The 11,337-nt window shown below is 38.2% G+C and overlaps 2 protein-coding genes across 4 annotated transcripts; both read right to left on the reverse strand.

Moving 5' to 3' along the window:
* Nucleotides 1-457: 457 nt before the first annotated feature.
* Nucleotides 458-5,773, reverse strand: LOC129721910 (TOM1-like protein 2). 3 transcript variants are annotated; one of them, XM_055675024.1, is made up of 8 exons: nucleotides 5,090-5,773; nucleotides 3,651-4,102; nucleotides 3,503-3,583; nucleotides 3,274-3,443; nucleotides 2,758-3,213; nucleotides 2,629-2,689; nucleotides 1,941-1,991; nucleotides 458-1,853 (listed from the first exon to the last, which is right to left on the reverse strand). In XM_055675024.1, the coding sequence occupies exons 1-8, from the start codon at nucleotides 5,157-5,159 to the stop codon at nucleotides 1,632-1,634; spliced, it is 1,563 nt and encodes a 520-aa protein (XP_055530999.1). In that variant the 5' UTR covers nucleotides 5,160-5,773; the 3' UTR covers nucleotides 458-1,631. The 3 variants fall into 3 exon arrangements, with proteins under 3 accessions (XP_055530999.1, XP_055530998.1, XP_055531000.1); XM_055675023.1 differs by having other exon boundaries at nucleotides 3,274-3,449; nucleotides 5,090-5,772; XM_055675025.1 differs by lacking the exon at nucleotides 1,941-1,991 and having other exon boundaries at nucleotides 3,274-3,449.
* A 1,818-nt stretch (nucleotides 5,774-7,591) lies between these two features.
* Nucleotides 7,592-11,132, reverse strand: LOC129721915 (UPF0605 protein GA14893-like). The gene is made up of 6 exons (XM_055675031.1): nucleotides 10,892-11,132; nucleotides 9,532-9,670; nucleotides 9,174-9,467; nucleotides 8,952-9,123; nucleotides 8,304-8,544; nucleotides 7,592-7,741 (listed from the first exon to the last, which is right to left on the reverse strand). The coding sequence occupies exons 1-6, from the start codon at nucleotides 10,945-10,947 to the stop codon at nucleotides 7,672-7,674; spliced, it is 972 nt and encodes a 323-aa protein (XP_055531006.1). The 5' UTR covers nucleotides 10,948-11,132; the 3' UTR covers nucleotides 7,592-7,671.
* Between the last annotated feature and the right edge of the window lie 205 nt (nucleotides 11,133-11,337).

Below are 11,337 nucleotides of genomic sequence, written 5' to 3' on the forward strand. Positions count from 1 at the left end.
ATATAATGGATGCTACATTGTGATAATTTAATTTTTATGAATTAACAAATTGTATACCCCCCTCGTTATTAATTGCACGTAATGGTGTTACAGTGTGTTTTTTTATAAGCCACACAACAAGCAGAAAAATATACATGCTACATGTTTATAGCTACTTGAAGAGCATCAAGGTGCCAATTTAACAGCGAAACAAAAAAAAAACATGTTAGTTTTAGTATTAGATTTAGTTTCAGCTCGTAGTCAGCAGCGAGGGTAAAGAATTTGCCTTCAGATTATAAGATATTCTAGACCATAAGGCATTAGATTTAATTGGCTCCGTAAAACATTAATTTGTATTGTGCCGTGTCAAATAAATGTTGTGTGAACAAAAAAAAACTCAACTTTTTGGAATATTGGCAATAACTTTTAGGTCAACTGTGATATTCAATGTAACTCACAATAAACAACACACCGGAGCTTATTATAGTGAGGTTTTTTATTATTTATTTAATTATTCATTTAGTAATACACCCTCTCTTTCAACCTATTTCAAAAATTTATACCAAAACGCCTGGAGTCATTTAAAACATATTGACACAAATGCGCAACATATCTGGTGCTTTTGGTGCTATTTTTTAATTTGCAGAAACTTTATCGAATGAAAACAGTTCTGGTTTTCACAGAAGTCAACAATCGTTTAAATTATTCGTCTATGCTGGCCATAGGCAGATGAAAAAGGTTTGATTCTTAAAAAAAAGATAGAACCAAAATGACGTTTGACAAATTTTATACTTTTTTTTTATTACAATTGAAACTAGATTTAAAGCTTAAAGTTATAAATTTTATGACCTTAATATGGCTGCACTGCTACCAAAAAGTAGAATGGCTTGATCTTACATAAATAGGTGGAAAAGTAGCAATAGAATATTTGTTTTTGGTTTAAAATATTTCAATCCTCCTTTGAGAATAACTAAACTAAACTTTTTTCTGTGGTTCGTAAGAAACAACATGATTTAAGTAACACCAATTGTTGGGTTGTTTTTGTTTTGACGTCCTTTTTTTTGAGTTCTCTCAACTTTTTTTGCATTAATAAAATGACTAAACAGGTTGAATGACTTTTTGGCCTAGAATATGCTTACACTAGCAGTTTTGTTTGTGTTCAATCAATAACTATAGATCGTAGCTTATTTTTGTTTATGTGTTGCAATAAATCAATAGCTTGTGTTTCTAGTAGTGTTCAAGATAAAGAAAATGCTAGAAACTCTCGTTAATTTCCTCTCTTGCGGCAAGTTATACTTGTTGATCTTTTAACCACTAGTAAGCACAACTATAGATATATGCCTATTAAATAAAAATGGTTAAATTTGTTACGATAATCACTAGACTAAAACATGTAAAAAGTAAAGAATATAAATACAATCATCATACACGGCATAGAGTTTGGCGCTTGCCCACAGTTAAGGCCCATGCAGGAATATATCTGTTACAATGGGCGGGTCCTTACTGTGCAGCGTCACAATGTCCATTGAAAATAAATTAATATATATCTGCTGAAAATGTCTCCTATCTCTGAGTTGCTAATAAAATAAACATCTATCACATACAATAAGCCCCGTCCATTGAAGAAAAGTGAAAACTTTGACGTATATCATTCAGAGTGCCAGTAATCCTTCGTCGTCGTCTTTTTTCTTGCGATCTTTCGTTGCGTTGTTATTACCACTGCCAATCTGGCTGGAGATCGATGGCAGGTTCTCGGCAACTGCCGCTCGCTCTGCTAAGAATTTCTCAAACTCCTTGCTGGTTAGACTTTCTTCTGCTCCACCGACGCCGACGTTACCACCATTTTCAGTTGGCTCTACCGTGTCAATGTCTTCCTGCGAGAGGTGAATGAAAAAAACCTATTAACTTACCGGAGCGCGCAAAGGCAAAGAGCTTTGCGATCGTAAATCATTTTGACTCACCGGATTACCGAGCCATTTCTCCATTTCATCGAACTCGGTGTCACGTGTATTCTGAATATTAGGTGTCAGATTAACCGAGTAATGTTGAGATGAAAGGCATGATCGGGCAGAAGAGCGGACATATATTTTGCACAGGTGATGAAATACGCCACCAAAAAGGTAGAAAACGAAAAGCGCAATGATGAATATTTACAGGTATCTACTCGGTTCACCCTATGTTTCGTTCTGTAGAGTGTATGTTCTATGTTTGTGTATTTATTGTGTGTTTGTGTTAAAAAATGTGTTTCCCCTATAAATAAACAAATAAAGTTCAAGCGATTCTAACCCGTTATAAGCAATTAATCATATTTCAACATAGTTCAAAACCTTCTTGCTCCATAAGAATGTTAAATTGCTGAAATGCGTTCAATGCGTACTACTGCGATTATTTCCAACTTTGCTGATTGTTTTCAAATATTATGAATCATTTAAATTTTCAAATTATTAACGTTCAAATCTTCGAATGATATAATCATCTAATGTTATTGTCAAAAGTATCTAACTATTATTCCGTCCATGTACCAGGTTATTACCCTCCATTCTTTTTAATATTAACAAACACACGCAATACAAAATATACAACGAAACACAAACTCGTAAAAACAATGGATAAAATCATATTCACAGCTATACCCACACCCGTACGTACCAGAGAAGTCACCTTGTTTGATCCCAGCAAGTCCATCTTTGGAGAATCTTTCACGCCATCTCTAAAAAGGAAAACAAACCGATACAATGAAAAGACACTCGCTGACCTTCAATTGCGTTTTAGCATTACCCGGTCCGCGATTGTGCAAGCATATCGAACTCATCAGACACCACATCTGGTGGGAGGACTTTTTTCGTGTTAACTGCTCCTCCTGATTGCGCCGATACACTGTTCAATTGGGACAACTGTGAAGTGGTAGTGACACCCTTCCCAATACTAAGGCCAGCCAGCTGTGAACCGAGGGCAGCAGTACCACCACCGGTGGCTTCGTCGCTAAGATCGATCAGTGATTCTTTCTTATCGGTGGAATTTGTTGTATCACTAGCAGACGGAGGAACGCCCATAGCTGCACCCAGAATCGCTGACGGAGTAGTCAAAGCTGCCGTTTTGGGATCGCGGCTTTTTTCGAACCGAGCATGCCTCAGAAAAAGGTTGTTTAGTTCGTCGTTGAGTCGCAGTAATTCAGCTGTTAACTCATCGTGGCTAACCTTGCCGATCAGCTCCACAATGCGGTTTTGCATTTCTCTAGAGAAGGAATAAATCAGCTATCATGTATTTAAGGAATTTACAACTAATTTTTCATACCGACAAGTAGTTGCTAGCTCTGTTAGCAGCTGATAATCTGATGGATCTTCATTGCCGGGTTTGAGCTCTGTCAACATGTCACCTAGAACGGTCATATTCATTGTTACAATATCCAGCTCCGATTGCAATTTGGCGATTTGCTCCTGTGACATCAACGACGGTGGAGGCATCTGTAACTGAACATAGAAAAATGTTTACTGAGCCAAACTTGAGCCATATATCAACTTACAGCGGGAGAATTAGGCGTTTGAGATATATGATGTGGTGAAAGGGATATACTGCTCTCAGTGGCAGCACCGTCTGGTACACTCTAAAAAAAACATAATTTAGATATTATAAACCGATAAATCATTATTAGTTAGAGTGTTGAACTTCACCCTCTGTGGTGTATATATTGGTGCTAGAGAGTCCAGATCGGTTGGGGGGAATTCGATGCCTTTATTCTTCAATTCTTGGTATACCAGGACTACTCCATTCAGATCCGGTTGCGAGCGGAAGGCGTCTGCCCAAATTTGAATTAGGCTGAGTACTTTCTCCTGAACGATAGGTGGGGGATCATTCTTTGGTCCGATCAGTTTGACCAGCTCCTGGATAAACTCTTTGTTGGCAACAAGTACATGAAAAGCTTTGCCACAGTTTTTCACGCACGTTTCCAGCACGGTTAACGTATACATTATTATGGTGTAATTCTTGCCGGCATTCTGCGTCAGCCGCTTGCGAATTGCTTTCATCGCATCACGGGCTCCGTCGGACGAATCGTTGATCATGTCACATATCTCCATATTGAGGGCCCAATTTTCGGATGCCAGGCTGCCATCGGTGGCTTGTTCTGTTAAAGGTAGAAAAAAAAAACGATAAAATTGATAACCTAACTCCGTACAAGTCGTGAATCATTTCGAAGCAAGTTCGGTTTTGTTGGGTGATAAGATAATGCCACCAAACCAAGTCGTTATCTACTTTTTTGTCCAAGTACCTCGATCTGTTTTCAAATTTGAAAAACGTTGGCAATTTAAAATATGAAGAACTTTCTATATTTAGAGATGTCAGTAGTGCACGGACAATAACACTTCAATTATTTAAAGATCTGGAACGTTGCACCGTAATCGTAATTTCATTCTCTTAACGCTTGTGCGGTATTTTATGAAGTAGAACTCACGCAAAAGAAATCCGAATTATTGTTGTGGAACAAACCACCGGTACCCGTAAGTAAATTACAGTACAGTTAGTAGAGTTTATCGTACAACTAATGAGCGTAGGTTTTTGTTTTTCCAAACGAGAAAACGTCACAGTATCGCTTTGAAAATAAACCTTCGGTTTAAGAATTAATTTTTTTTAACACATTGTCATTCAACGTTGAAAAAAGACTATAAAATATATAATATTCCTCATCATAGTAATAAATTTATGAAGATGAAGCATAAGAAAGGCTACATACGTAGCAATGGAGATCGAACGACTATGGATTATATTTTTCCTTTTGCAGTTCGATAGTCATGAAAATCTAGGGAAACCGTAAAGCGTAAACTTGAGCTGAGTCTTTTTTTTCTTACCGCTTTCTCCGCTCAATGTGTGAATGCATAGGGTAAACCAGAAACGATAAGCTAATGTTTATCGTTCATTAGTTTTCTTTGCATAAGCAACATCAATTCAATTTGTTTTTCTTCAACCTTTCAGAAATTAATTGAAAAAAATACTCGTTACGCTATGTCCATAGTATACGTGAGAATGAAACCTAAATCTTATCAGCGGAATCAATGACGGATTATTTTTACAATTCATATCATTTGGACACTGATTAGCCCATCTAAACACTTACCTATCCGCTGTCCGACTGGTGTGGAGAAAGGATTGCCTCCTAGGGCGCTAACATTGAAGAAGGAGGTCATAGCGCTGTTGGTCGGAGAGGTGAAGCTGCGGGGTTAATTTTTTCAGTTGTTTCACTGTTGATTTGACTTTACTGCTTTTGTTACGAAACTGTTTTTTTTTTTCAATTTCACACCTTATTCTAGCAGCAAGTTTACTGTCAAATGCCACTTTTTAAACCTTTTTATGTGTCATGGTAGCAGTAAATGCGTTGTTCTTGGTGTTATACGCAAGAAATCGCACTAATCACACTATCGGCATTCACGTTAGCAGAAAAAAGCTGATGATAAACTTTCAGCAATTTAGGAAGGGCTATGAATCATCCTCAAACTGGGCATAAACCGTACCTTGTACTTGTATTGTTTTTGTTTGTTCTTTTTTAACAGATTGCAACACAAAATTGCAAGATTTTTGCGAAAGCCTGCCACTTATATTACGTTCAACAAACCTGATAGTAATTATGTTCCTAAGCTAGACATAAAGATCCCAAACTAGTAGGATTGGTTTTTTTCTACGGCGGTCCCGTCAAACTAACATATAACCCGAACCCGACCGATGGCACTAGAAAGACTAAACGAAAAATTTTCTGAGGATTCAGCAGAAAATTTTCAGGTTGTGACAGTTCTGTCTAAAACGATCGAAATAACCCCACTGTCACAATACGAAATCGATATCATTATTAAAGAGCTGGTGAAAATAAAGAGGAGCGTTTTTGACGGTGTTGCCAGTTCTGTAGGTGTGGCGCTTACAAAAATTATAAAATTTTGTTAACAAGTTGTATCAGTGGTGTGAAGATCAGCAATTTAGTAGAGTTTCGAAGGCGTTGCGACAGATTTAAAAGTGCAATATGATAATAGCAGATGCTCTGGTGCTGTAGTAGCAGTTTAGTCATAAATAATTGCAGTTAAGCCTAATCATTCACGTTATTTCATGAAGTATTTCCGAAATGTGTTAGTATGCGTGAAGAGGCCCACGCAAGAATTCCATCCTAATTGACAATGATCAACAATACGAACAATAGAGATAAGTGACTTTTGACCTACGCACACTAGTGAATGTGTAAACCCGTGTAGAGTTGCTTTTGTTTCCTTCAAACTGTAAATCATCGCAGCTCATTGCTTCGACCTTTTAGTACTTAGAATTGGAACGTTTTTTTATCAAGCTCGAAAAACCGTGAAAAACTTTCATGAATGTGTTGCGAAAAACTTTCATTGAATGTGTGCGATAACGCACACATATATGAAATTTGACAGCAGTGAATCCCCTCTGATTTTTCACTTACGCACACTAGTAAATTGTAAACCCGTTATCAATGCTGATAATTATTTTACATAGCACTGTTAGTTGCATATAGGCTTCACCTCTTGCGCTTTTTCGGTTATTTACAAGTGAAATAAAAGTAACGGATACGAATCATTACAATCTTTGAATGCTGCATTGAGAGTTGCATTTGCTGCACATGAATATTCAGTATCCTGATTATTTACTCATGGTGATCAAAATATTTTCATAAGGCAACCCACGAGACAGATGCGATCAGCTGATTTCAGTCTGTTTTCAACTTATGACAGATTTTCAACTTATGACAGATTTCGGGTTTGGTCGTGTTTTGGTTTTGCAGCTTGAAAAACCAGCAACAATAACAAACGTACAAGCAAAAAAACGTCACCTGTGGATTGTCTTATTTTAGTCGTGGAGGTCCACATCTCGGTGCTTCGGAAATTGTGCATCAGTAATGAGTACTTTGAAAATAAGCAGATCACATTCCACTTACTATTCATTTTCGTTATTCATAGGCAGAAAGTAAGAAACGAACATTTTCTTCCACCGCTTGCCTATTCTCTTCGCAGATTCCTTTTTTTCTCTTGGAAGTATAAAACGCGAACAAAATTTCGACACTTCTCGTGGGTAAATAGCTTTATAACTTGAAAGTTAAATTTTTAAAATGAAGTGTCACCGTATTACCCTCAAATGCACTGGTTGCTGCGATTTACTATGTTATCTGGGAAGGACAAGAGACAGGGTAAATCTCGATTAGTGTCTAAATACACACACGGCGTAATGACGTCTTCTCCATACAAAATAGAAGGCGGGATAGCGATCACGTCGTCTATTCTGTATGGAGAAGGTGTCATTGGTTGAAAAGTCAACGGCGAATAAATGGTTCATTTTGCATTCGTATCTTATGAAATTCAGAAATCTTACACAAATTGCATGGTTGCTTGGATTGACAGGAGCACAATATTCAGGTTTGAGTTCGCTAAAGAACCTAGAAGAGAAAGAGAGAGAGAGAGAGAAAGCGAAAAGAGAGAGGGAGACAGAGACAGTGAGAGAGGGAAAGAGAGAGAGAAAGAGAAAAAAAAAAGAGACAGTGAGAGAGAGTAAGGGAGAGAGAGGGAGAAAGTTGTGTTAAACAATATGGAATAACGTAGAGAACTGCACAGAAGTAAACACGTTTGATAACTGGTCAGTTTTTTATTAAAACTCAACATTACTACGTTTATGCAGATGGCAGCTCTTGGAGCGGTCTTTTGTTTAATCATCATAGCATTTCTTCAAGCACTTCTTTGCATTCTTGCTATCATTGCCAAATGTTTTGCCATATCTGAAAAGATGAAAAATATGTTTACTTTTCAATTTTGATTATTGGCATCGGATATATAATACAAGGAGTTGAATAGAACAAGCACAGGGATAGTAAAGTGGCAATTATTCCGGATATTCTATAGGATAGTGTAAATTTAAACTTAATCTCCTACTAACGCCGCGGAAAGATACGGAATAACTACTCATCTTATTAAAAGTAGTTCAACCTGTAACTTAATAAATATTAGTCAATTAACTTGAAACAATTTGATTATAGTCTCAATTTTCGCCTCAGGACAATACAATATCGCGGGGGCTAATAGCGGTCTCGATCAACTAGATTAGTTGAAAGAATTCGTTATATATTATATTGTTATTTTGGCACATTTTGCATCAGTAGGATAAGTACAACGATATACCGTGCCTCAGTGATGAGTCGAGAAAGTTTCCAGCTTGAAAAGATCCTCGACTCGATCGGGAATCGAACCCGATATCACAACCGTGTGGGAGAACTAGCCGACCGACATCGCTAACCACAGCGCGACGGGGACCTCAGCAGTTCAGTTGATCACTTTACTGACCTGAACATCGCTCCTGGTACGTGTCCCTTGTAGCTAGGCACCAATCCAATATTTTTCATATAGATCTCATGCACGGCAGCACTCGGCTGACAGGTTCCAGTGCCTGCAGGGGCAATCGGTACCCATTCGGTGCTTCTGCGGTGTTGATAGCTGTTGGTAAAGTCGCACAATGCTTTTTTCGTAAGCGCTACGTTCGGTTCGCCAAAGCGTGGCCACAAAAACGGTTTGTGACCGGTGTAACCTGTAGAACGGAAAAGCAAATAATTACATACTCTGTCAAACACTGAAAAACCGGAACGGACGAATCGCGTAGGACATTTCAAAACGGATGATGCAGCTGGTGAACCATCTGGGGTATTTTTTTTCACGGAATTCGCTGTCATTATCGACCAAACACTGTTTTGTAGCGTTATTATCAATGTAAAGTAATGCAACTGTTTACCGTTTTCAATTTCTTCGCGTAACGTTTGATTGTGAACTCTTTACAGTTGTAGGACGAGTTGAATTCCTATACACAAAGTGTATATTTGTTTACGCGAGATTGAAATTGGGTACAGATGGCACTAGTTGGAACTTTTTAAATTTGTGTGGCTATTGAACTTTTTTTGGGAAGCGTTAAGAAATAAATTGATTCTCATGCTAGATTACCTAATTTAGTATACTTTTGCTCGTTGTCATTCTCCATAAAATGTGGCGGGGTGTGTTGGCTATACGGCAGCGCTGGAAGCAGTGGCAGATTTTCCACGGGAACCTCCTTACAAACTCCTAGGGCATCCGGCCTGGTGGCCTCCAGCGGGAAACGGTAATCGTTTTTATGGAACTGTAAAATAAAATAAAAAGTGCGCGATAATAAACTTCTACCGGTAATACCTTCATCCTTTCCCCTGAGCTGAATTCAGAAATAGTCGATATAGGTTGTGCCACCCGATGGCGTAGTTTCTTCATCTGGGCTCTGGTGTGCAGCCAATCCCGTTCGAACTCGTTCAATCCTTCGCTAGTCACGACGGCATACCGTCGGCCAAATTTGCTTTGCGTTCGCGGGATATATCCTTCGTAGCCAGGCATCAGAGGCTTCTGGTAGATGGTATCACGTAAATCTTCATCTTCATGTCGAGGGATGATAGTTCCTGTGGCATCAATCTCTTTCAGAGTTGGACGGTGCACCTTTAAAAAACGTAAAGTTTGTTCTTGTTTACGGTTTGAATTGATTTGAGGACTTAGATATGACCTGATATTCATCGGTTGAGCGATTGGATAGTATCAACTTTTCCGAGTGAGCCACTGATGGATCCAGTAGCAACTTGTGAGACAGTGACGAGTACGTATTGCCAATTCGATACATCAGCTGGGGACAATATCCGGTATAACTGAAACAATAGAAAAAAATGTATCATCCATAAATTCACGTGAACGGTATTTGCAGCATCATAACGAAACCATACAAGTGGTAAACCAGGACAGGTTTATTGCATGCTGACAAAAATTCACACATTTGCATACATCAAAAGTATGGCATTTATTTGCAATGCGTGACTATCTGTTGCCCATTACGTTGATCCATAAGAGTTGGTTTCCCTCAATCTAAACGTATTTTGTTTGCGGGTGGTAATGTACGTTTGGCCTTGCTACCATGCCGCAAGTTTGATTCCTCTTTCGGATATAATTGTAGACAGGTAGGTGTTAACTAATGTGGGAAAATAGAACAACGGCGTCGTCCAGCAGGAAATTGGTCTCGGAAACTTCACCTTTTGTGCATGTTAAGCTCATGTAAATCACCAATTTACCTCCTTCTCTGGTTTGATATGATCAATACCTACATAGTGAATATTTTACTGCATCAATAAAATTGCACTTTCAAGTTCAACCGCATTCGATAAGATGTCGAAAAACCGGAAGTGCAAGGATTGACGTATGGCCTCACATAAGTTTGGGGGTGTTATTGCATTGCAGTGAACTCGATTTATTTTTTTTGTTTCAATCAAGACAAGAATTAGATTGCACGTACATTGACGCCTACCGTCTATGGAATATGCAATCAAAAATTGAAAGGGTTCTACGTGCCATATATTGGAAAGGTCAAAATACTGGCTGAAGTTGGAAATCATTTCGTATTCCATTTCTATAAATAATTCTATAAAGCTATGGTTGGTCTATAGTATGGAAAAATAGGGTCTCGTTAAAGTATACCTACAATTAAAGAGAACCTCCTGCAGACAAAAATCGAACACATTGTCAACATATTTTATTACAAAAAAAAAAAACAAACTGAATAGTTAATGATAACGAAAACAAATTCTTGACTTTTTCACTATCTGAGTCCTGATACAAAAGCCTAGAGAGAGTTCAAAGGTTACTATAATGACATCTAAATTTCTCGCAATCAAAATGAATTCCACCAAGATGGTTAATATCCTGATGCTAGTCTTAGAGTTTTTTTTCTTCATCTACTTGTACGTTAGTCTTAGAGTTAATTATGCATAAAAAATACTGAGTAGAAATAAGTTTGGAGTATCACTAAAATATAGAAAAAACACCTGACATTCACAACTGTAAGTATTCATATTGAATTATTTGGTTTTACAACTTACCCTGGAATGTAATGGGGTTCCGGTGTGGTTATATGTCCCACATTAAGAGCCGGCATCTTTCTTAAACTGATTTAGAATTTTAAAATTTAATTCACTTAAATTCAGTTTCACGAAAAAAAATCTAAAGAGAAACACTTAAAAACTTCCACGCCAAACTAAAAACAATGGCCCACTTCGATTTCTTTTCTACTAGTCAACAGGCAACCTAGCGGAATCACACACCTAACGCGCACTCCTAACGGTTTCGAAATTTGGAATGAAAAGCTGCTCACCATTTGCGGTATCCAAAACTCCACCGTCCGTAACATTCATTGATGGCCCCAAATGCACATACCAGACTCGGCGGTGGGCGGAAGTGTGGAAGCTCACCGTCCTTGAGTTGTCGCCGTGATAACCCTTGACTTGGCCGCACACAGCTCAATTGTAGGCCGCCGACATTGCCGATG

Source organism: Wyeomyia smithii, chromosome 2 (assembly GCF_029784165.1).
Source record: "Wyeomyia smithii strain HCP4-BCI-WySm-NY-G18 chromosome 2, ASM2978416v1, whole genome shotgun sequence".
In the NCBI taxonomy this organism is placed as follows: Eukaryota; Metazoa; Arthropoda; class Insecta; order Diptera; family Culicidae; genus Wyeomyia; species Wyeomyia smithii.

What these genes read in the sequence shown, in the direction of transcription:
- LOC129721910 (XM_055675023.1), bottom strand. Translation starts at nt 5,159, where the DNA reads ATGACCTCCTTCTTCAATGTTAGCGCCCTAGGAGGCAATCCTTTCTCC. An exon ending in ACCAGTCGGACAGCGGATAG is followed by an intron (nt 4,103 to 5,089) that starts GTAAGTGTTTAG and finishes TACCTTTAACAG; the next exon opens with AACAAGCCACCGATGGCAGC. An exon ending in CAATATATACACCACAGAGG is followed by an intron (nt 3,584 to 3,650) that starts GTGAAGTTCAAC and finishes TGTTTTTTTTAG; the next exon opens with AGTGTACCAGACGGTGCTGC.
- LOC129721915 (XM_055675031.1), bottom strand. Translation starts at nt 10,947, where the DNA reads ATGCCGGCTCTTAATGTGGGACATATAACCACACCGGAACCCCATTAC. An exon ending in GCTCAGGGGAAAGGATGAAG is followed by an intron (nt 9,124 to 9,173) that starts GTATTACCGGTA and finishes TTTATTTTACAG; the next exon opens with TTCCATAAAAACGATTACCG. An exon ending in GTACCAGGAGCGATGTTCAG is followed by an intron (nt 7,742 to 8,303) that starts GTCAGTAAAGTG and finishes TCATCTTTTCAG; the next exon opens with ATATGGCAAAACATTTGGCA.